Here is a 24251-nt window from a genome sequence, read left to right on the forward strand (position 1 = left end):
GAAATCATGAAGTCACATTTGTTTTCTTTTAGGTGTCACCCCATGACTCTTGTCCATTTTCTTATCTTCGCTTTTCCCATTTGAACGTTTTCTCCAATATTTTCTTTCTTACCAAGGAACTATTGGTATAGACCAAATGAAGTACAAATTTACTCAAACCCAGAGATAGGCAAATTTCGAAATCTGTTATTTCATTTATAATGAATTATGAAGAAGTTACGGCATTATTACATTTTGTTTTTGTGTCAGAGAGTCAGTTAAAAAATGGTGAAAAGTGCGCTGAGTTCACCTCCACATGCTACTTCTAGCGGAAATGTCTCAACTGATTCATCCTCTAGAAGCTCGACAACAATTAAGTAAGCAATAATTTTCCCACTATCTTAAATAATCTTTTAGTAGAAGAAAAAATACCTTCAAAAGATCTCTTTTACAAATAAATCAATTGCTAATAAAAAAGAATAAAAACGAAAAGTGATAGATGCAAAATAATTAATCAATTAATTGGAAGGAAATGAAAAAATGATTTGATATTTTCCAGATTACGATTGTTTGTTAGTTTGCTTGTGCTAATAACAATGGGTTCATTTTGTCAATTATGTCAAATCATGTGCACAAGAAATGGTACTTCCAAAATTGCTAGTCTTCTTATTTTATTTATTGCATTTTTCGGATATGTTTGGATGAGTATACATTCATGTGCTTTAACCAGGTTCACTTCATTCTTCCTAAAATTTCACAATTATGAAATACTGATAATTCAAAATTTTGAAAAATTTTTTTATACAAACATTTAAACCATCTTATTTAGTAACATGCAGTTTTGCTTATGTGCAAAACTGTAAACATATACTACATTAAATGATTATCGATCAGCAACATAATGACATTTATATTTATTTATTATTATTATTATCCACTAAATGATTAAAATAGAACAAATTTTAGAGCTCGTAAAGCTTTCTTCGATGAATCAAATGTACTGGAAACATATCAACCACGAGCAAGAACAATGGGACATTTATTTTGTGTACCTTTAAAAAATTATTCTCGAATTATAAATCGATTGACCAGCTCATTAATATAATAATATTATTATCTACTATCACTATCTACCAATTTACCAAGTATTAGTTGTCAACTATTTTTATGATAGCCTGAGCCACCAACGCCTGCGCCAACTGTGAAATTTCCGGAAAATGTTGATGAAAATAAAAAGAAGCGTTCGAGTGAAGAAAATGCTGCATTTAATGCTATGCGAGACTCGGTTTGTTCAATTTTGCAAAAAAATTTTAAAATGTTGGACAAAGAATTTTGAATCAATTATTGAAGAATTTGTCAGACCGTTTTTTAAAAAGAAACTTTTTTTTTGAAAAAAAAAAAAAAAAACTTTCTGCATAGATTTTCTTAGCTTTTTTCCATCTTCTTGGAATATTTCAAACTTTTTTATTCAATTTTTTTTTCTTCTTTGGGAATTTGAATTTTACAGCTCCTCGAAAGAGCCATGCATTGATTTGTTTGTTTTTTTAGCATTATGCAAATATGTTTGAGTATGCTATGAAAATGCAAAAAGAAATGCAAGCAATAGAAAAAGCTAATGATCAACCTGAATCATTAGTTAGCTCATCATCAATAACCGAAACATCAACAACAGAACCATCTCAATTTCAAACAACTGCCAGTAACGAACAACAATCAGTAAACATTGATTCACGAAAACAAAATTCATCCAATAAATCATCATCAGAAAAAAATAAAGATATGCTTATTTGAAAACAATCAATGAAACTAATCACTGCTTTTTGATATTTAAAATTAAATTAATGAAGATTTTCAAATGATAAACCTGACATTTGTTTATAATGCAATAATTTTTTAACAAAAATAGTGAATAATGAAGAATAAAGGAAAAAAAAAAAAAAAAAAAAAGAAAAAGAAAAAAAAACGAATTTGAATAGAATAATTCTAGCACTTTTCTCAAGAATAGCTTAGAATATTTGAAAAAAGTTGGTTGAGATTAAACTACGATAAAGCACCGGAGACACAAGACCTTTCGAGTCATGTATGAACACTTTTAGCAAAATATCATCACATCTTCCAATAGTCACTCAAAAATTTCGGACTATACCTTTTCTTATAGGATTAATTTAAAAAATAGGAGTAAAAATCTACATAAAATTTAATTTTGGAGCTCTAACTATATTGGTATTGGAGGATTTAAAATAGTCCTCTCACTCAATGCGCTAAAACAGATTTGAACTTTAAACAATGCAGAACTCAACAAACATTTATTCCTCCATGTTTTATTTCTTCAAATATTCTTACATATATATATATATATACTCTTGACCAACAAAATTTGATACCACAAATAGCATTTATAATATAACAATTAATTTAAAAAAGAAAAAGAAAACTACGAAAATGAATCGATTTATGGTGGCGGAACAAAAATCTTAATCAGATCATCCACATTCGCTGGCAAATTTGTAATTGGACATTTCATTTCCTGTTCCACGTACGAATATATGCAACCATAACAGAACACATAACCAGAAACAGCAAGTGCCTATTGTAAAAAGTTTTTCAATGCATTATTATCAACACATTATTTATGAGTAGTTGAAACTTTCTTCAATTTCGTTGCCTTTGAATTCAGATATTATTCTGATATAGTCAACTGATGGCTAATATTATTTCACTATCTTAGAATTATTAACGCTGATCAAACTTATCTGCAAATTTTCCTATATATTTGCATGCTTCAGTGCTTTTCTCTATCTCTTTCTCCAAAAAAGGACTGAAGAAAAAGTTAAAATGTATGGAAAAAAGTGAAAACCACTTTGCACCATGTGGTATTTTTATCGATATAAATAAACATGACATACCGTATCATTGACACGCTGTTGCAAGCAAAGAGGACACTTATTCGTTTCCAAAAGTAACACAGAACTTTCTCGTAATTTCTAAAAAACCGAATTTTATAGATACATTGTTTTCACAAACATCATAAATGCAAACGAAAACATAATTTTGATATTATCGAGTCTTTTTATTATTTTCAGAAATATGACTACATGATAAGCAATGTTACTACATACATGGATTGTAATTTTATAAGCTGTAGAAACTTTACTGATATGCAGAAAAGATACCTTGTGAGGTGCCGAAGGATGTTTCCAGTTTCTTACTCTCTGTTCCATTCGAAAATTCTCTCCAATATTGCTATTGTAATAGAAATCCAGAAACTGGATGAAGTAAAGACCAAAAGTTATGCAACGAGTAAGAATGGTAGTTAAAATAGCTAGCAGTCGCCAAGACTTTCTGAAATGCTAATTATTTCCTATTGTAAGTTTAAATTTATGTATAATTTATATTGTAACTGCAATATGAAAACTTCTGGAGGAGTGCAGATTCTTAAATCATCATCCTATTCTGTGTTTTATTTCCGCCTAATCTATTTATAAGGTAAAGCTAAGACAATTAATTTGTCCAAAAAAAAAAAATGTATATACATATGCAAAATAAAAATAAACGTACTTCCTATTAGCTTCACCTAACTCCATTTCACTCAATTTCACCAAATGCACATTTGCAAATTTTAGTTCCGGTGAATGTACATTACACAGCGACAAAATATAAGCGATTTTAAGAAGGAAACTAAAAGTATAGAATAATATTTTGATCCATGGATAGTAGTTGACGAGAATATGAATTATGGGAAATTGCTGGAAAAGTAAGATAAATTAAATTTTCTTCTTAAATAAAATTAAAAACATTAAGAAATTACAAAAAATTTTTTAATAATAAGCTAATAATAGCAAAAGATGGAAAAAAGTGTTGCGGGAAAATTTTCGTCTTCATGTTTCTGTTCCCGAACTAAAAAGCTAACCAGTACCATGTAAACAAGTCTGATAAAAAGATGATAAACATATTTTTCAATTCATCAATTCAATAAATAATAAAAGGAAAAGTGGGATCCTTTTAGTTTTTCTTTTCTTTTTTATCCTTAAAAACTCAGAAAAATATGTTGCGGGTGAAAATATTTCTAAAACTTGCCCTGGAATTACTTGCTGCTGTATACATTGACAATAACAAATGAAACTTTTCTAATTTTTCCATAATGTATGGCCATCCAACCTGTAAAATAATATTTTCACTTTTCTTATCCCAAAAAATTGACGAGTTTAAGACAACGATATTTTGAAATGCAAAGAAAAAAGATAAAAACTCCATTTGTTTGATATTTAATTAAAAACTTCCATTGATTGATTAATAACTTCAAATGATTCAATAATATAAAACTAAAAATACATATTGACCAGTGAAATATTAAAAATTCAAAGAAATTAATCATAAAAAAATAAAATGGCCTTCTCCTTTCAGCTCTGTCAGTAAATTTTGTCATAAACATTACCGTCCATTCATAAAGAAATTTTTTTAGCGCTAGAACGTAAACACAGCATATTGAAATAAAAAATGAGACGGAAATGGAAATCAATAAAACGGATGTGCTCCGGAACCATCATTGATAATACGTAAAACACTTTTTGTCTCATGTCACCACTTCTTTTTCCAGTATCCCATGATGTCATCTGTCATTTAATGGAAAAAATACCATCTGAAGCGTCTTTATCCGTCCACCTTTCAAATTTCGTCCAATTTCACAAGTTTTTGAACAAATGCAATATTTTTTCCCTTTTTTCCTCTGCTTATTTTACAGTTAAATATTTCCCATCTACAATTTATAATGAACTGCTAATGCAACTTCTGGTCTGATAATAGTTTACAGGTAACTCGGATACTTACAAGCATGAATAAGGAACATAGTTTAGGAAATCCTGTTGAGGCTGATCTACATGTACCATTAATTATCCGTTTCATTCCATAAAAATTTTCGGCAAGTGAACCTCCTGAAAAACATTAAAATTATGGTCAATTTTCCTAGGGTTTACGATTTTATAGAACAGTTTAGGATTTTCAATTATTGGAATTAGACCAAGGTTAAACATTCTCCTCAAACAAATCACTTCTATTATCAACTTGCTTCTCCTATTTTGTCCCTCCTAATTATGTAAGTTCCAATAATATTCTGAAAGTACTTAAGTGCTGATTTTTTTCTCCGTTTTTAAAACTAACCGTATCTTTTTAAATAAAAATTTTGAAGAACCAAGTCGGTAGCTGCATATACTTCATCATACCATTTCCATAACAGTTTATATCGCGAAGGATTGGATTCATATAAGTACTTTAAATATTTTAGTTCGAATTAATGAATGTTCAATAAATAAGCTCAAATTTTATACTTAATTATATGAGGAAAATTTAAGAAAAAAAAATATATATATATACAACAACACTGATTAATTAATATAAGATTTAAATGGTCATTTCAACAGCAAATCATAAACTATATATTGCTTCTTCTTAAAGCGATCATTCCATAATAATGAAAATTTCGTGAAACAAATTATATAGTGCATAAAGTGAATATTAATAATCAAAAGTTCATAAACAGTATTGTTTACTATTTTAACAAAAATGAAAGCAGTGATGACAAGATCACTTAATATTTACTTCTGATGTACAATGCTTCGATATCACTAGAAAAAGCTCCATTAATTCTCACTATTTGACAAAAAGCCTTCCTTTTATACTTTATAATAAAAAATGAATAATTATTGCACCTTCACAATATGACGACCAGCCTGTTGTACAGAAACTGATAGTTTGTCCTGCGCGATTAGTTCAAATATCGACGGTAATGCAGCAGTACTGACTAATGTTTCATTCCTTTTGCTCCCTTCAGTCATTACTTTGACATCAACAATGAAATTCCTTAATGAACTAACTTAAAATTGAATAAAGCTTCAATAGCACAAAAAATAAATGTAAGAAAATCTCTCAAAAATTTTAACTAAGCAGCCAGCTTCAATTTAACATACTGTCGTGATCATTATAACACCAGTTTTAGCTAATATTAATGAAGTAAATGGATATTTCACTACAGCACATGATACCAAAGAGGTATGATTTAGTCATAAAAGTGAAATAATTAAAATAATAAAAAATTATTTAAAACAAGAATTTTTATTCCTGATAATTACTGTATACATGAAGGCGCATACACATTTTTAATAAAATATTAAACAAAATAGCATCAAATATTTATGACTATCAAAAATTTAACAAAGACATCCTTTCCCGCAAAGTGATGGAAATATTGATAAAAGAGATATTCGCATTACATCATGTTTTTATTACTGTTTATCAGCGCTAACAATGTTTTCTATATTTTTAACATTATTTCAAATACGATAAATAAAAAGTGAGTCATTTCCATTATTTAATTCAATTATTACTGTGAAAACAATATTATGAACATAAAAGTTAAAGCATTTAAGAGTGTAACTTTTCCTTCCTAAATGAAAATCGACGGCTAACAAATATAATAATCAAAATATAATAAAAGTAGAAGTATCAAAAAATGTAAATTCTAATGAGTCCCTTCAGGCCACTGAATAAAGAAATGTATTTCAGGAAGTTGCCCTTCACAATGAGGAACATCATTATAACAACAATAAGAATCCCTGGAACTACTCTCGAAATGAAAGTTGATTTTCTCATCAAATGGTAGTGGTACTGTCGCTACTTCGATGCCTTTTGCGCCACTATAGGTCTGTATAACAGCCTCATCCTAAAACAAGACTCTAATTTCTGAATAGAACTGGGTTAAAATGGAGCATTTAATTGATTTATGTACTTGTTCATAAAAATCATGAACAAAAATCCCTTTAGGCATGAACAAAAATCCCTTCATAAAAATCATGTAATGAATGTTTATAATCTTTCATTCATTTAATTTCAATGGTAACTAACCAGAAACTTCATCCTAGCTGTATAAGAAACATCAGGTAGCACAGGTACCGGTTTTCTAAAACTAGCTACAACGGGTTTTACGTCATTCATTGTTCCCTGAATGACAACAGTTTCTGTCGCACTTAAATCTTCTGAGTTTTGTGAGCGATTACTCATTTTGACTGTGAATAACTGTAAAAATAAAAGTTGGATATAAAGTATCATCCTCCCACCTAATAAACATTTAAACACTGTATTAAATAAATGCAAAAAAGAAAAAAAAAATGTGAAAGAAAACAAATAATTAGCGGTTTGAAAATTCACTATCACACTTAACTACCTCTTCTCGACACTCTGTTAACATAACAACACGCATCCTTCAATCTTTCAATTATTGTCTAAGAGTAAATGATTGCCCTTAAGCTGAAAGAGATTATTTCTAACCAAAGTGGCTAACTAATATCTTTTAGTTTACTTATACCTTTTGAAATATGGGGATATTTTGCAAATGTGGCATACAAAGACTGAATTTCATTGGATCATATTATTTATGTAAGTAGCAAACCTCCAACCCTAACCTCAATTTCTACTTCAGTTTGCCAGTCAAGAGCTGCTGATGAATCGACGGATGATAAAAGCTCTCCTGCTCTTGGTGCAAATCCGAATATCCCAAAACCACTAACCAAAATCTGACGATCTACCCTGAAACTAAAACCGACGAAAATAATACGAAAGTAAAGATTCTTATTTAAGTCTAACAGAATAGCCAAAGAATGAAATAAAATCAATGAATTTCAACCTACCAAAACTTACTTTCCCGATTGTTACAGCGTTTATCAGATAAAGTAGCAAAACGCTTTACTACATGGCGGGAACATCCGTTACATCGTAAACCTGAAAAAGTACAATATACCAACAGATAAAACAATTACAAGAGATTGAAAGGTGAACCTCAGTCTCCCGCAAATAATACACCTTTCCAAGTTTGTCTGTAAAGTTTTTTTTAATCCAGGTTATCCAATTTTTTTTTAATATATATGTTTCTTAGATTAAAATATATACGTGACACACGTTCTTAGATTTAAAAATATGTTGGACACCGATACATACTTAATGAACATGGAGGCTACGATCAAAATGATCAAAACCATAAGATATTACTGAATGTACTTTTCCAAAAAAATGTAAATAAGAAACCTGTCGGATAGGGAACCGGTAGACGCGGAACAACTGTCAAGTGAAGAAATACTTGGGCAACTTCCTCATAGCTTAATAACGACGAAGTAGCTGAAATACAGCGAGCAAAATAAGTTTTCAGCTGCTGAGTAGTACAGCAGATCAACCTAATTAGATTAAATTTGAGTTAACCTCAATCAAAGATCAAGTAAGCAAGCGATCAGGAGATGATTTAAGATCACTGAGTCGTAGTGGTAAACTGAGAAAAGTCATACATTAACAACTCCCAGATTTTCGAATAAACAAAGATCAAGTAAACAAATACAAAAACAAATATGAAAGAAAAAAAAAAGACCTTACCTGCCTCACCAAATTCATGAACTGTCATCAACGGGAATCGTATAAGTGAAAGTACTGGACCAAGAACTTGGCGCTGATTCGAAGGATTTACTTCCATTTGCCGTCGTTCACATTCCTAAAAAAAGCAGTTCTTGGAGGAATAGCACATCGTTCACATTTCTTTCGGAGAAATATGGTACAAACAAACCGCTTCACTCCATGACAGTGCGGCTCTAAAAATAACAAGTTCATTTGTCGGATACAGCTCACTTCTCTCCAGTACTGCCACAAGTGTATCACGATCAATACTTCGAAGTCCTGTAAAAACACATTTCTGCAAGAGTAAATGTATAAGAAACAAGCATTGGAAACAGAAGTTACTTAAAATTACATAGAAACGGCTAAGCCGAAAAAATCATCCTATTTTAAAAAGTTATGTTATTTAAACATATTATTTACTACTTCCTAGCCCATTTTATTTTCAGTTTCTCAATAGAAAAATTTATAATTTTCCTTATAGTACGAGCAAACGCTCTCATTTCACTTGAGAATCATATTACCTGGGGATTTTAGAGCTTCATCCGTGTTTTCATCAATCACCTCTAAACAGTGTTTTATCAGAAGCGCTTCGTCGAAGAAGCGTGCTTGTGAAAGTAAACAAAGTGCATCCGAAGCAGTCAAGTAAGTCATCAGATATTGAACGCAAGCCGAAATGAGAGTTTTTATATCATACTTCTTTGCTGAAATAAGTAGAGGAGTGACACGATTTGCAAAAGAGTATCGAAATATATAAGTTTCATATGACAGTAGCTATTTCAGCACAGTGGTGAAAAAAAAATTACAAAAACATATGTGTCTTGAAGTTTATAATATATACATATATATCTCATAAATATCAAATGACAGATAGATAGAATCCTTATTATATAAAGCAGGATAACGCGAACAATTTTAAAAAGCCCAGTATACTGTTGCATCTCAATAACATCAATGCTCTTGCATCTATGTCTGAATGGCTCTAGTGATTTATCTAAAGACGTGCCGAAATCAATGCATCAAAAAGTGTCCATTACCCGCGTAGAGTATATCCATCACATTATTAAGGTCCAATTTAATAGAATCCATATTCAAATCCGAATAGAGAAAATTAATAAGAGTTGTAAAAGCATGAGGAGTGACATCTGGAACTACAACCGTCGCTGGATTATTCTCTTGCATTTCTACAGAAAAAAATTTATAAATAGTGCTGAAAATTCAAAATGACAGTTGGTGAAAATAAGAAAATGTTATCATTTATTTATACACGAGCAAATACTATTATCAAGTATGGCTAACATCATTCATATTGTTATCACATCAAAATATTATATGCATAGTTGCATAAATTTCAAAACGAACTAATTTCACTGTTCAGCAAAGAAACATTTTCCTGGAACAACAATATATGAGAAAACTTACGCTGTACCATTTTACCGTAGAACATCGTCTCAAATACTTCTGAACCACAACCAAGAACAAGTCTGTGAGCTTTAATAGTCTGCAAAAAGGCATAAATTTATTTATGGATGAAAAAATTTCGGTAAAACAATCGATCACAAAAGCGAAAATAAAATGTGAAAGAAATTTATCAGCACCCTAAATCCGAATCAGCAAAACCACTTTCATCGTACTTACTTTTGCTCAACTTAAAGGATTTTCTTGTACTATGATAGTGAATTTATTGATGATGTTGTAATAAGTTTATCCACAGCTAATTTCTCCTACAAATAGAAATTCTAAACTTTGGTGAATCTGGAAGATTTGTTCAGAAGAATCCAAGAAAATAAATTATCAACTAACTTTTTGCTCTATTCCAACGATAAAATCAACATCGCAACCAATACTCTTGCTGCGAAACATTGTAAGCCGGTCGGTAAGACGCATGCTACAAGTATCGTCTACGCTACAATATGTGTGATCTTGATCAGAGTCGCGACGATGATTATTACTATGTTCAAGCGATATAGTAACATCAGCCATATTTTTCCTATAAACGATAGCTCAATGAGAAACTTTACAATTTTAAAATCATTTATCATGATTTAATATTCGATCGCATGTATAATGTTCATTAAATGATAAGACCAAATACAATATAAACGTTATTTTCTTAAGAGTTTTAACTTGAATAATTTTTTTTTTCCTTTTAAGAAAAAGCCTATAAATGCAAAATAAATCAACTGATTATTCGGAATATAAAAAAAGAAAGCGAGACGATGTTCTTATCATTAAATGACACACTAATGCCATTGAAAGAGAAGATATGTGATTCAACAAATAATTGATTCATTTTAACTTGTAACAGAATGAAATTGCACAAAACGTTGAGAAGAGTGACCACTCAGTTTAATTCTTTTTTCCTTGACAACTACGTATCAGTTCTTTCTGATAACTAAATTCTTACTATCTTCAGATGTACTCCTTATTATCACTCAAACTAATGATATGATATCCACACACATTTCAAAACAGATAACAACTTGAAATTTCCGCAAAAAAAAAAGAGCGCTGGAAAATGCCAACATTTTGTGGTATTTGATGGATCGTACAGTAATACATCGTACCCATACTTTAGTACTAGGAATTTTTGTTGAATTGTTTGTAGTATTTTTACCTTTTCTTTCGTTACTCACTTATTTTCATTTTTTTACTGCTAATTAAGCTGATTTATCGATTTATTTTCCATCTTTTATTGATTGAATTAGTTGTTTACTTTTAACTTTTAGATGATTTATAACTTGAATTTTGCCTTGTGTTTAAGTTCAATTAGTTTGGTTTTGCTGCTTACTTTTAACCTTGTTAATTTGTTGTGATATTGAAGAAAAAAAAAAAACAAAGGAAAGTTTAGTGGATAAAAGAATACTTTCTAATTTTCGCAACAGATATTGTTCATTATCATTGCAATTTTGATGCGCGAATTGTTCTGTTTAATCGAAGATTTTTGAGAATCAGAAAATCGGAATTACTTATTGTGTTCTATTTTTTGTGACGGAGAATGTGAAATGTCATCCTTCGATCCGGGAACTTCAGTATCATTTATGATGAGTAGTATGCTTTCTGGAGAACACATTCTAAAACAATTAACCAAGGTTCGTAATTAAAATGTTCAGTTCTTTTATTTTGAGTTCAGTTCAGTTGAATATAATGCGAGGTTCCATGGGAATTTAAAGAATGAAAAGATCCAAGCAGTATTTGTTCTGTTCACTAAAGAAAGATTAGAAAAACTAACTGGAAAAAAGTATGTCCCGTTATGACACGTTTATAAATGTCATTTTTGGGTGTTTTATGCTGGAAAGTAATTGCGAATAGTGTATTTGTTTTTTTTTTTTTTTTTCTTTTACTAATTTGAATCATTCGAAGTTTCTGTTCTGGCAGAACAAGCATTTAGAGTAAATTCTAGATGACTTAACATATCATCTGAAAACCTGTTGTTAATTGATTAAAGAGTTCATTTGTTGGATGATTAGATTATAAGTATAGGAAAGGATCAATTTAGGTGTTTAGGTGTGTTCTACGGCACCTATGATTATTTTTCACTAAATTATTGGTGATATCCTTTCGAAACTTAGTAATATATATATGTAGTGTCTAGGTTGATATATTGAAAATTTCAAGTATTAATGAAGCCGTACCACGAAATTTGTGAGCGAATGATATCAGTTATTTGTAGAAAGTATTGCTTATGATGAGAAACAAATTTTCAGGAAATGGATAGTACTAAGTTAAGGATATTTTTCGACGTTGATTCGACAGTATCGTGGATTAATAATCACGGTTACCGTAGAGTTGCCTTGCAGTTCCCCGATTATATCCTTTCTTTCTCTGCTGAAATCGCTACTGTCTTAGAGAAAGAATGCAACGGTAATGCAAAAACATATATTTTAGCAGACACAACGTATCGAAGGTATGTATTACTCAAGAAATGTAAGAATGAAATTTTAAATTTAAGAATCTAAGTAATAGCAATAAGTGAAGAATCTGGAAATAGATTAGCAGAATTTCTTAGCCAGAATGGACAGAAATATGAGTTATTACAATTGATTGGATTAGAACACTTTTTTTTGTTGGCAAAATAAAGTGTTCTAATTTGTTTTCTAGAAATGCCCTAAGCAACGTCTATACTGGAAACCTTCCGTTGAGTGGAAATAATATATTCAATCTTATAGTTGGTATTCCTTTTTTTCGGATTTTATCTAGAAAAAATTATTTCTTGTAGCCTTTTTTATCCAGTTTTTTATACAATTTTATTATTTTTCTTTCATTATCAATCATACACATTATGAAAACTTCAGCTGTTGTGTAGATTTGATAGCAGCAGAGCAGTGTGGTGCTGACTGCATCGTTCATTACGGTGATTCATGTATGAGTGAGATCGTTAGTCGCATTCCTACTCGATTTGTTTTTGGTGATATGAGTATCGAATGGGGAAAGTTAGAGAAAGCTGTGTATGAATATAAAGACAAATTTGAACCAAACTGTTGCCTTTTGTTTGATGCAATTTATGCAAGCAGCTCAGGTTTGTTTAAATAATTTTCTGTGTTGCTAGAATTAGTGTACTTTTTTTCTGAGCAGTCATTTATTTTTCTGGGGAAAATTCAATTTTTCGAAATAAAAACACCTACATATGCATGGAGAGGAGAACATCAGATGTACAGAACTTGTAATGAAAAAGATTTTTTTTTTTTTTTTGGAAAATAAATAAAAAAGGAAACATTGCTCTCATACTAATGATGTTTACATAAAAAATATTGTTGCTAATAAGGTTACAAACGTCATCTTATTTGAAAAATGCACAAGATGCAAAATTTTGTTTAAGATACTCTGTTTGACTTGTTGAGCAAAGTCCCCGGTGTCGAATCTTTATTCAACTGCAAACTTCTCTATCGATCCAATAATTATAATTATAATCAACCTTCTACTTCCACAAGTATGTTTTGTCACCTCACTTTTTTTCCACTTTTCTAGGTATATTTCAATTTCGAAAAGTATGGGAGCATATTGCATACTGCATAGTTTTAATAGTTCTAAAAAATCACAGATTTTTTTGTTAGCGCTTTTCTGTTTTATTCCTTACTTTATTTTAGATATGAATTGTTGCTTAGGACGTGTGTCACCGAAAGGAAAACAAAACAAGACACTTTTATTTATCGGTGAAACAAACAGTCCATTGTTGTCTCTTTGGCTGATGACTAATTTAAACTGCATCAATGTTTTTACATTTTCTCCTATCACGCTAAAGCACTCATTTGAGAGGTAAATCATTTCTTGTCTTGTATTGTAATTAGTTGTACTTTAAAAGTCTTAAGTAAAATTCAAAACTGTTCCGTTGAATTAGCTCCTATTGAAATCGACATGATAAAATTGATGTTTAGCTGATCTAGACATCGTGATATTTTGATTTTCTGTTTACTCATGTTTCAAGTTTCAGTAATGATGGAATAATCAAGTAAATAACTATATTCGAGTTTCAGAACTCCAGCTACTCGGCTCCTAAAAAAACGATTATTTCTAATCGAAAAATTACGAAATGCTCAAACTGTTGGTCTTGTGATTAATACATTAGATCTGATTGGATATAGAGAAGCTCTTGAACGGACCAGGAAACTATGTAAAGTTGCAGGGAAAAAGAGTTATACTCTAGCAGTCGGCAAGGTGTAACTAAGTTTCGAAAAAATTATTTGAAATTATCTGTTATGTTTATGCAATTATCATGCTTTTTCCGTACTTCAAAACAGATCGATGCGTAAAATAGGACGGGTGCTCTTTCTGAAAGTGCATTAATGTGTGCTTTAGGTCAAACATTTTATAACGGTTTATTATTCCAGATCAATGTTGCAAAACTTTCCAACTTTGCTAATGATATCGAAGTATTTATTGTTCTATCTTGCCCGTATGGCATTATCTTGGACGTCTCTGACTTTTATCGTCCAGTTTTGAGTCTTTTCGAAGCAGAAGCCGCATTGAATCCTCAATGTAGGTGGTTAGCTGGTGATGGATGGACAGCAGAATTCAGACATTTCCTGAATGGTAATAACCTTGCAGTTTCTGAATTAAAAGTACATAAAGTGATGCTAGGTGATTATATCCGTTTTATATTTCTTGTCATTTCGTTTCAGTTAGTTAAATCGTCAGTGTACTTTTATTGTAAACTTGATGGAGACTTTGTGTGCAATACTGCTGCATGCAGTATTGTGATATATTTCTATACTATTGTTTTTATATTACGATTTTTATATTATTGTTTTTAGATGAAATAGGCAGTGAAGCTGAAATCAGTTCGGATTTCAGCTTAATCACAGGTAAAATGCGCATTACGGGCGTCAGAGGTAATGTAAACGGTGATATAAATTCATGTAACGCCCTATCTGCTTATACAGCCGGTAAGTATGGAATTTTTCGAATTGATATCTTAGCAAAAATTACGAGAAAAGTGGAAAACCTGCTAATTTCGGGTTATTTCTAACTGCAGTGACGTAGGTCTTTTTTTTGAAATGTTTTAGGTGATTACTTTTCTGAAAGAACTTGGAAAGGACTTGATGATAGGTACGCTGGTGAAAGTGTTGCTGTGCAAGAGGGCCGATCAGGTATCGCTGCGAAGTATAACTCTGAGTCATTTACATGAAACTTCTTCTGACCTGTTGTTGTATTATTTCGTATTTCCCTTGCTTATCAATTATATCAATTATTGTTACCTCAGTAAAATTATTGCAATGAAAGTCGTTCCATATGTACAAAAGGAAGGATCCTTCCTAATGTTAAAATTCAACTCTGAATATTACCACATCCAATTGCAATGATGCAGCAGGCAAAGCAATGAGACTGAAGCTAACTTACAGTCAAAAAGTTCTGTTGTTGGTATATTAGTGACTAAGGTAAATAATAAGCTCATTAGTAGAAAAGTAAGTTTAACTGTAGGAAGGAGATGAACTTGTAACAAGGGTGGAGTAATCTGCTTCCCATTTTAAGAAAGATATGATTTCTCCGTCTTAATTAAAACAAACTTGTTTGAACCACGAAATAATTGATAAATTACTGTGTTATGTGACGATATTGGATTATTTGTCATTTTCAAGGAAGTCAATGTATTATAGTTTGTATTTCTTTATTTCCTATCCCCGCTTGTAAAATTAGGAATTTTTGGGTAACAAAGACGTGACTGTTACTTTGTTTGAGTGGAATTTGAGGGTTGTGAAGTTTAGCTGATTTGATTGATGGAAGCTCAATTATTCTTTATTTTGCTAGGATAGCTTATATTTGAAGGGAGAATGAGGCACACAAAGAAATAGAAATAGTGAGGATCAAGGAACAGGGAGAGGAACAGAGAAAAGAGACTGGTATGACGGTTAGGTTGCAGGGGCACATGTGATCGATCGTGTGTGTGTGTGTACACGCGTCCGTTTATACGTACGCATGTGTGTGCGTGCGTGCGTGTACGTGTACATATGCTCATGTATATGTGCACGTGTACGTGCATGCTTTGCGTGCGTTTATGCGTGTACATGCGTGCGCGTATCTGTGCAAGTATGCGTATATGTTTGTGTGCATGTGTATGTCTGGTTGTGTATGTCTGTGTGTGCGTGTATGTTTAATTGTGTATGGGTGAGTGAGTGACCTTTCTTTGTTAAATTTTGTATGAATATGCTAAGAGTGACATATTTTAACTGCATAAAGACACCTCCTATCATTACCTCTCAGATTGCATCCCGCACACTGCATACTGCATCTTGCACGCTGAATGTCTTCCACACAGAATCATCTTAAGATGAAGATTTCATGTTGCCCTGGTGTACGTCAGTAATACTCATCAATCATGTTACTTCGTTTTTGCTGTTTTGCGCGACACGACATGATTCTAATGATTTACTAAACATTGTGCAAAACTCTTATGGCCTCATTTTTCGCATTCATGTGATTTGCGCTGATGTTATTTGTCACTCTTGCTCAAATGTTTTTAGGCGGTTGTTTCAAGTTTGGTTATTTAGTGTTCACTCTTTTTTTCTTCGGTGCGCGACGTCAATCATTTTACTTCATTTGTCAATAGACGTTTTTAGGTCACAAAGTACCACAAGATTAGTGAGCTGAAAGATATTGTCTTACACTTTTGCTGCATTATACATTATGCCGATGTCAGTACAAGATCACAGCAAACGTCGTGTAGCTTATTACTATGATGGTATGAAGCGTTTTATTTATTTTTAATTTTCCACTTTTAATTTTCTAATTTTCCAAGTATTTTGAAAATTTAGGAATCGGTTTTGAGGCTAATTCGCAGAAGTTTCTCTTGTATTCCTCATTGCATTCTGATGTGAGGTTTTTTTGAAGATAGATAAAAGCAGTATTGCAAAAGTAATTGTTTGATAATTTTATTGTTAACAGTAGCATATCTGCTTTATATCCCTCTCAACGCTGGTATTAGTTTATCGTGGAGACACTACGTAATTGCATGATATGTAATAATTTGATTTCACTCGAAGTTCCATTTGAAGAGTATACTTGAATGTTTTAAAATGATTTAGGGATAGAATTATTTATGTTTTTGTAGCCAACGTTGGGAATTATTACTACGGACAAGGTCATGTGATGAAGCCTCATCGTATTCGAATGACTCATCATCTCTTGCTCAATTATGGTATCTACAGAAATCTGGAAGTTTATGTACGCTTGACCTTTTTTTAGTAATATCGACAGTGTTACTAATAAGATCAAGAAGATATGCAAATTTAACTTCTCTTATAATGATGTTGAAATTGCGAGATTAGTAGAATCGGTTTTAGAAGTGATTTAAAAGTATGAAGTTAATTTTGCTTACATGAGTTTCTGGATTGTTGTAACCAGTGCATGTTTAGCGTCCATTCCCAGCAACATTCGAAGAGATGACGCGATTTCACACAAATGAATACATGATGTTTTTGCGGACGGCTACACCGGATAATTTGAAACAGTTCAACAAACAAATGTTGAAATGTAAGTAGCCATATTATTATTTTTTTTTTTTTTTTCTATTTATTTATGTGTTGTTGCTTCGAAGTTCTTTTTCTAACGGGGAACTTTGGAGTCGTTAGAATTAGTATTGGAATCTTAGTTAATATATACTGTATTGGGAATATTCGTTCTTTTAAAGCAGTTGTTTTTCAGTTAACGTCGGTGAAGATTGTCCAGTTTTTGATGGATTATTTGAGTTTTGCCAGCTCTCATGTGGTGGTTCTTTAGGTATGTCAAACAATGCTAATTAAAAATGTTAATGATGGTATATAGGTTCACAAATTGAGTCTTTCTTTTTCTTCACTGCCTTAATATTTTTTAGCAGCTGCAGTAAAGTTGAACAAACGGAAAGCCGACATAGCAATAAACTGGATGGGAGGTTTGCATCACGCAAAAAAAAGTGAGGCCAGTGGCTTTTGCTACACTAATGATATTGTTTTGGGTATCCTCGAACTTCTCAAATATCACAAGAGGTAACCCTTTTTGATTTTTAAAAGCTGTGTTTTTATTAGGAATAATATCCACACTGTTATCTCTATTTATTATTGATAATGCTATTGTACAAGGTTTTTTCAATTTTATCATGTTGCTTCAGTATTTTCTGAACAATATTTATTGGTTTATTGGTCTAGCTAGAAGAAGCAAAAACTGCTTACTAGTCAGAAAAAGATGCTGGTCAGAATTTATTTTATATCCTGCAAATTGCTATAATATAACTACTGAAATTTACAAATCATTTGAAATGAAGAAATTATAAGAAAAAAGTATACAGTTGTGTGGTTACTTCTAACAGTAATAGTCCCTGTCGTTTTTTATCGAATAAAACACAAAACCTCTTTAGCGATCATTTACTGCATATTTTGTTTTAAGACTCAATTCATTTTAGAGTGCTTTACGTTGATATTGATGTACACCATGGTGATGGTGTTGAGGAGGCTTTCTATACTACGGATCGGGTGATGACATGTTCTTTTCATAAATATGGTGATTTTTTCCCGGGAACAGGAGAACTGAAAGATATTGGTGCTGGAAGAGGAAAATATTATGCAGTTAATGTACCTTTGAGAGATGGTATCACTGATGAGTCATATCAAAGCATTTTTGTTCCGGTAAATTTTACTCCATTCATGTCAAAAGATAGTACCTTCCTATTCGGGATATAAAATGAAACTTTTCTGTTTGTTCAACCCCAGAATATCCAATAAACTGGGCAGAGAGTTGTTATATCAAACAAAAATGATGGCAGACATAACTGCTTTGAATTTGATTTCTCTGTTTTCGAGAGCCATAGATTTGATGAGTTATTTGTGACTATTTTTAGTTTTTCGCTTATGTAGAGTTAATGTTTCTTATGTTACATGTTACAGGTCATGGAAAGAGTTATGGAAACATTCCAACCATGTGCTGTAGTTCTGCAGAATGGAGCTGATTCTTTGAATGGTGATCGCTTAGGCACCTTCAATCTTACTTTGAGAGGTAATGTATATATACATATATATTTTTTGAAGCTAAAAACTCTCATTCGTTATACATTCATTTCTCCTGCATTTCTATCTTTTCAGTAAAATAGAAACAATTTTTTTTTTTTTTCTTTTCACCCACAATACACTTCGATTGGAACTGTCTATTCAGGTCACGGTGCTTGTGCTCGATTTTTCCGGGAACGACATATTCCACTGATGATGTTAGGTGGCGGTGGTTACACACCTAGAAATGTGGCTCGATGCTGGACTTATGAGACTTCAATTGCCGTTGATATGGAAGTCTCTGACGGTATATTTGTGTTTAATTATCGGAGTTTTTGAAATGTTATCCAGATTTCTTAAAACCCACTATCTTGAAGCAGTGGGTTTCATTACAGTGGACTGATTGAAGTAGTTTTATAGATCTTCCATACAACGATTACTTCGAATATTTTGGACCGCATTATCGACTTCACATTGATCCCTCAAATGCTAATAATGAGAACACCCCAGAATTTTTGAGGAAAATTCAGTAAGTTCGAAGTAACGATGAATATTACGGGACAGTTTTGCACTGCTTTGAACAAAATGTTTTGTTGGAAGTTCTGAAAGATAATTCTGCAAATTTTGAGCATGGCTGATCTTTATATACTAAAAAAAAAATATTTAAGAGAAGGAGTGATGGAGAACTTACGACATTTACCGCATGTGCCAAGTGTGCAAATGCAGCCGGTCGGCGACGAATCTTTTGTCGCAAAATGCCTCAATGCCGAAGAAGCTGATCGTGACAATGCAAATCCGGATGTCCGGCTACACCGTAAGAGTGTAAACATCTCTACAGTGTAAAGATTTACATTTTGTAGTAAACGATGATTTCTAGAATCTATTTCAGACACTATGATGGATGCTTCTACTGAAGATCAGGGTGAATTCTATGATAATGAGAAAGAAGGAGGTGATATACGAAATGAACAGTCTTTCAAACGTTGCGGATCGGAAACGGAGACCGGTGATGCTGAAACAACAAAGAAGCCAAAAATGGAGGTATGTCTATTTGTTATTTAATATTTTCTTTTTCTTCAAGATGATGTACTGAACTATTCATGAAAGTAAGAGTTTATGGCATAGCATTTATTTCGCTCTATCAAAATCGAGATCTATTACTTAAAGGTCTTGGTACTTATTGCGAAGTATCTTGCGATCTATACAGCTGAGTTTTTTTCTTCAGTGCTATCAAAACTACGTGAAAGAGCGATTAGAAAAGGAAGGAACGAAGTTTTAGCAAGTGGAGTCGTGAAATTATCATTAAATTCAGGACTTTTAGTGCTTTGTTTTGCTTCAGGGATGAAACAATAAATAGTGTTTTGGAATGAAAATTCTTGGTTCAAGACTTCACGATAGAACGGCATAAAATTTCGTTTACATTTTTGATTGTCAGAAGTTTGGAATCATGGTTTTTGTACCACTTGGGTTGATCTCAGTTTTTCAAAGTTTTTCATCGTATCTATTTTTGTGAAAATTCAATTCAGTTTCGTTTCATTTGATTGTATTTTTGTTTATCTATGGAAAAAGTAAGTTGATTGGTTTATTTTCTGAGTCTTGCTTTTTATCCGAAATCTGCTCTTTAGGGTTATTTGGTTACAGTGGATACGTGTAAATTATATCAGTGTTTACCGAGTGAAAAAAAAAAAAAAAAAAGGTGGATTAAGCTAATGAATTAAGTTAAGGCGAGGGATGAGGACCAGATCCGGAAATTATAAATATCTTAGTTAATTGAAAGTGAATTGTGATTTGGTAGAGCCTTGGACGTTTTCGTTTCCTAGAATATTAAGCAGTATGTTGGCTTACCTCGTTTTTATGGTAACAGTTCGTTTTCTTTTCGATTGTTTACAAAAGATTGTTTTGTTTTTAAATTCACTGTATTGGAAGACAAACGTTGTTGACGCTAATGCAGTAAACCATTCATTCCGGAAGTAGGATTTGCATTTTTCGTTATTGATATGCATTTGCAATAATTGCAATTCTCATGATTATATTTTGATTATTATCGTTCATCAGATTGTGTATGACTGAACAAATACGTATATAATTGGAGCAGGGACATTGCCGAAATTTCTTTTGCTGTAAGCGTTCCTGTCAAAATTTATTTCCCATTTCGTTGACTGCCAGTAATTTAGTAATGTCTTTTTCGAGAAGCACGTCAAACGTTCGGTACCTTTCCCACCATTGATGGCAGTTCATATGCGTAAATTTTGTGAACTGAAAATAATGTCATGTTTATCTGGTAATTAAAATGAGTGAAAGATAAAGGCAACCACTGCTGAGACAAAAGATAATATTAATTACCACGAGTCACAAAAGTAGTGGAAGGAGTGTACCACCGAGGACAGGTTGTACACACATTGATGACATTGGCGTTGATGAAGTGATGTAACTGTTTCTAACTGATGTACAGAACTATAATGCAGAGATATTATTTTGGCTAATTATCGCATGTGACAAAATGTTTTGAGAATTGATTTCAAGATTATGGTCATTTTACGACTTTATAGTAGTAATAATGAATAATTAACATTCGCATGATGTGGTACTGTGGAAGACAATTTACTGCCATTGGAGTAAATGAGTGTTTCTATTCTGTTAAGGATTTTTTTTTTTAATGAGGCAAATTTTCTAATTTTTTGTGAAATATTTTAATATGAAATTGGTTATTTAAATTGCAGTGATCCAGATGATTAATTTTATTATGAGATGGAGAATTATTGAGTTTGCAGTAATGTGTGTTCACTTTTCTCTACAAAATAAATTATCGGAGTAGCATTTTGACAGTATGTTGATGAGTCATCGCATTCAGTATGATCAACAATAACAGTGTAAAGTTTTTTTTTTTTTTTCTGGGTGGTTAATAACAATTGATGAGAGACATTTTCCGCTCATACAGCCCATTTTTATGCTTTTGAATTTTTACGTCAAATAATATGTTTTAATGCATGAAAAGGTAATATAATTTTTCGTTTTCGTTATCAATTTTAATTTCTTTACATTAATTATAACCGTGATTTCATTTATTGTATTTAGTGAATTTAATCTTCATTCAACAAGATTATTATAATAATGAAGACGCAGTGTTATCTGCTTTAATAGCTTTTTTTAATGATTGATTTTTATTTTCATTTAATATTGCATCTAAGTTCTTCATTCAGTTATTTTATTATCTAGATTTACCTTTCTTTATTGTACAAGTTTACCGTAATTAATAGTGACGCTTTTGTGAAATCGAATAAAAACATCATTCAATGATTGACTTTCATTTAGAAAGTTATGCTTATGGATAAGTAATGAAGCATGTAACCTTTGACACAAATCATTATTTGTTTGTCGTGACGCAATGACATGTTGATTAACTTTCATTCTTTGTCCTTCTCACTTTTTCGGTATTCCTGTCTTCCGGTTACACAAAGTGGTTTATAAATTTATCATATATTTTGCTCATTTTATATTTGTTTCATTAGAAAGTTACTTTCTTTAAGGTTTTAAGGCAGTGGTACCAACACTTTCCTTAATATGACATGTACCGGCACTTTTTTTGAAAGGTTGTGGTACCATCATTCCTTTCATATCACACGGTACTGATACTTTTTCTATATGACATCGTATCAATACTTAATTATGCCATAATATCAATGCTGTTTTGGCATGTTACGGTTATGAATCACACAATAATTATTAATATTAAGTGTCATGTGACATAATGAATCATGTGACTACATAAATATTGATAATATGTTGATAAAATTTAAATATTTTTAAATGCGAGGGAATCAATGATGGACAAATAAAAGCAGCGAGAACAATTGGGGAAATATTGTTAATTCATAGCGCAGAATTTGAATTATAGATGTTCCTATAACATCACTTTTTTATTAATCATTTATCACATAACATCACTAGAATTTGTCACCATTTTCTGATATATCTTTTTGATATATCTCTGATATATCGTTACCATCTCTTATTAATAAGATTTCAAACATCAGAATGTTTGAAAAACCCTAATAAATATTTTGGAATTGGAAATATTTGAAATTCTTAAACAAAACAAACAGCACCATCACTGAGTAATGGATATTAATTTTATTTTGGGTTCAAGAGAATAAAAATGACTTTTTTCATTTTCTAAATGTTAACAGTTATGTGAAATGCGGAATTATTTTTCGATTTGAGATTACAATACTGAAAGAAAAAAATACTGATAAAATATTGGTGTTAATCACTATGAAAAATCTCAGCGAATTTCAAATTAGTTTTTCTTCACCAATTAAATATTATCAATTATATAACTCATATTTTAATTAATTTAACTTTCTACAGTTAATTTTGCAACAATTTAAATAACTTTTCGCAGTTAATTTTGCATCTAAAAATTTTGCATTCAAATAGGATTTGAAAAAAGCAAATAAAATGAATTATGTATTATAATTATTGAAAATTATATATATGTAATACGATTGTATTATAATTATTACTGAAAAATAGTGCAGACATATCATTCATTGCTGTTTCACTATGCCCACCTAATCGCTTATTTATCAGTGATATCACCTCCATCCATCACTCATCATTATCATTACCATTATCCATTATTATTATTATCATCATCACTAACACCATCCATTATTACTAGCATTATTATTATCGTCATTACCATCCACTTCAACATATGATACATTGTATCATTCCTTTCAAAACGAAATTACTCACTAAATTATAAATGATATTTAGAGTATTCTATTAGGCTTTTAGTGATACCACCAATAATATTTCATATATTAGTTGGATATATTATGCGTAAAATACAATTAAGTGTTCATTTATCATTTCATTTACAGAACTTTCATAACTTTCCTTTATTTTATTTAACATTTTTTGGAATTACATATATTTTAATAGCATATTAAACACGACAAATTCTTCTATTATATCAGTTGAATCAATTTGTCCATTTTTCGGAACACAGATGTTTCAGATTATCCGACTTAAACAACAAGTTAAGCTATTCAAATTCGTCATTGCCAGAAAGTTTAGATTAATTTTAGCGAGGTAAAATGATGCATTTAAACTAATCACAGAACGAAATAACAAGAGAGGAATTTAATTAAAAATATGAAATCGTAAAATCCTCATTCTTTTAAATTTAATGCTTTTTTTTTTCTTTTTTGCTAATAATATCAATTAATCTGAAATTTATGTGATTAAAATGCTACTCAAGTTGTTTTGTTTCCTTTTTTTTCTTGCAAAAATTAATGAGATATAGTAGTAGATGTATGGTAAATCAATGCAGCTAATTCTTTTTAGATCCTATTACTTATACTAAAGAGTTAATTTAATTCGAATTTG

At 31.1% G+C, this 24251-nt stretch overlaps 5 protein-coding genes across 10 annotated transcripts; 3 read left to right on the forward strand and 2 right to left on the reverse strand.

Annotated features, from left to right (window-relative positions):
* Positions 1 to 264: 264 nt before the first annotated feature.
* Positions 265 to 1770, forward strand: Bm8156 (uncharacterized protein; the record flags this gene model as incomplete). Its single annotated transcript, XM_001893293.2, has 5 exons — positions 265 to 356; positions 539 to 709; positions 946 to 1027; positions 1154 to 1264; positions 1528 to 1770. 5 exons carry the CDS (start codon positions 265 to 267, stop codon positions 1768 to 1770), a joined length of 699 nt encoding a protein of 232 aa, XP_001893328.2.
* A 661-nt stretch (positions 1771 to 2431) lies between these two features.
* Bma-prx-12 lies at positions 2432 to 5810 on the reverse strand (the record flags this gene model as incomplete). Of its 2 annotated transcripts, XM_001893294.2 has the most annotated exons (8): positions 2432 to 2566; positions 2886 to 2963; positions 3153 to 3321; positions 3538 to 3725; positions 4057 to 4137; positions 4807 to 4910; positions 5137 to 5245; positions 5685 to 5810. In XM_001893294.2, 8 exons carry the CDS (start codon positions 5808 to 5810, stop codon positions 2432 to 2434), a joined length of 990 nt encoding a protein of 329 aa, XP_001893329.1. The 2 variants fall into 2 exon arrangements, with proteins under 2 accessions (XP_001893329.1, XP_042931514.1); XM_043075580.1 differs by lacking the exons at positions 4807 to 4910; positions 5137 to 5245; positions 5685 to 5810 and having other exon boundaries at positions 4057 to 4119.
* A 683-nt stretch (positions 5811 to 6493) lies between these two features.
* Bm8155 lies at positions 6494 to 10389 on the reverse strand (the record flags this gene model as incomplete). Of its 3 annotated transcripts, none has more annotated exons than XM_001893295.1 (11): positions 6494 to 6694; positions 6877 to 7047; positions 7434 to 7557; positions 7659 to 7749; positions 8053 to 8142; positions 8392 to 8506; positions 8579 to 8688; positions 8931 to 9110; positions 9444 to 9590; positions 9829 to 9907; positions 10210 to 10389. In XM_001893295.1, 11 exons carry the CDS (start codon positions 10387 to 10389, stop codon positions 6494 to 6496), a joined length of 1488 nt encoding a protein of 495 aa, XP_001893330.1. The 3 variants fall into 3 exon arrangements, with proteins under 3 accessions (XP_001893330.1, XP_042931515.1, XP_042931516.1); XM_043075581.1 differs by having other exon boundaries at positions 7434 to 7563; XM_043075582.1 differs by lacking the exon at positions 10210 to 10389 and having other exon boundaries at positions 7434 to 7563; positions 9829 to 9853.
* Positions 10390 to 11411: 1022 nt separating this feature from the next.
* Bma-dph-2 lies at positions 11412 to 15031 on the forward strand (the record flags this gene model as incomplete). Of its 2 annotated transcripts, XM_043075583.1 has the most annotated exons (9): positions 11412 to 11498; positions 12114 to 12313; positions 12702 to 12925; positions 13226 to 13336; positions 13494 to 13662; positions 13881 to 14061; positions 14235 to 14436; positions 14658 to 14789; positions 14910 to 15031. In XM_043075583.1, 9 exons carry the CDS (start codon positions 11412 to 11414, stop codon positions 15029 to 15031), a joined length of 1428 nt encoding a protein of 475 aa, XP_042931517.1. The 2 variants fall into 2 exon arrangements, with proteins under 2 accessions (XP_042931517.1, XP_001893331.1); XM_001893296.1 differs by lacking the exon at positions 11412 to 11498 and having other exon boundaries at positions 12117 to 12313.
* Positions 15032 to 16533: 1502 nt separating this feature from the next.
* On the forward strand, positions 16534 to 20202 carry Bma-hda-1 (Histone deacetylase 1, putative; the record flags this gene model as incomplete). 2 transcript variants are annotated; one of them, XM_043075584.1, is made up of 12 exons in its annotated part: positions 16534 to 16582; positions 16952 to 17064; positions 17256 to 17373; positions 17545 to 17619; positions 17714 to 17864; positions 18278 to 18500; positions 18759 to 18867; positions 19024 to 19164; positions 19278 to 19386; positions 19526 to 19671; positions 19747 to 19898; positions 20197 to 20202. In XM_043075584.1, the coding sequence occupies 12 exons, from the start codon at positions 16534 to 16536 to the stop codon at positions 20200 to 20202; spliced, it is 1392 nt and encodes a 463-aa protein (XP_042931518.1). The 2 variants fall into 2 exon arrangements, with proteins under 2 accessions (XP_042931518.1, XP_001893332.2); XM_001893297.2 differs by lacking the exon at positions 20197 to 20202 and adding an exon at positions 20083 to 20136.
* Between the last annotated feature and the right edge of the window lie 4049 nt (positions 20203 to 24251).

This window comes from Brugia malayi (genome assembly GCF_000002995.4).
Source record: "Brugia malayi strain FR3 genome assembly, contig: Bm_v4_ChrX_scaffold_001, whole genome shotgun sequence".
NCBI classification, from domain to species: Eukaryota; Metazoa; Nematoda; class Chromadorea; order Rhabditida; family Onchocercidae; genus Brugia; species Brugia malayi.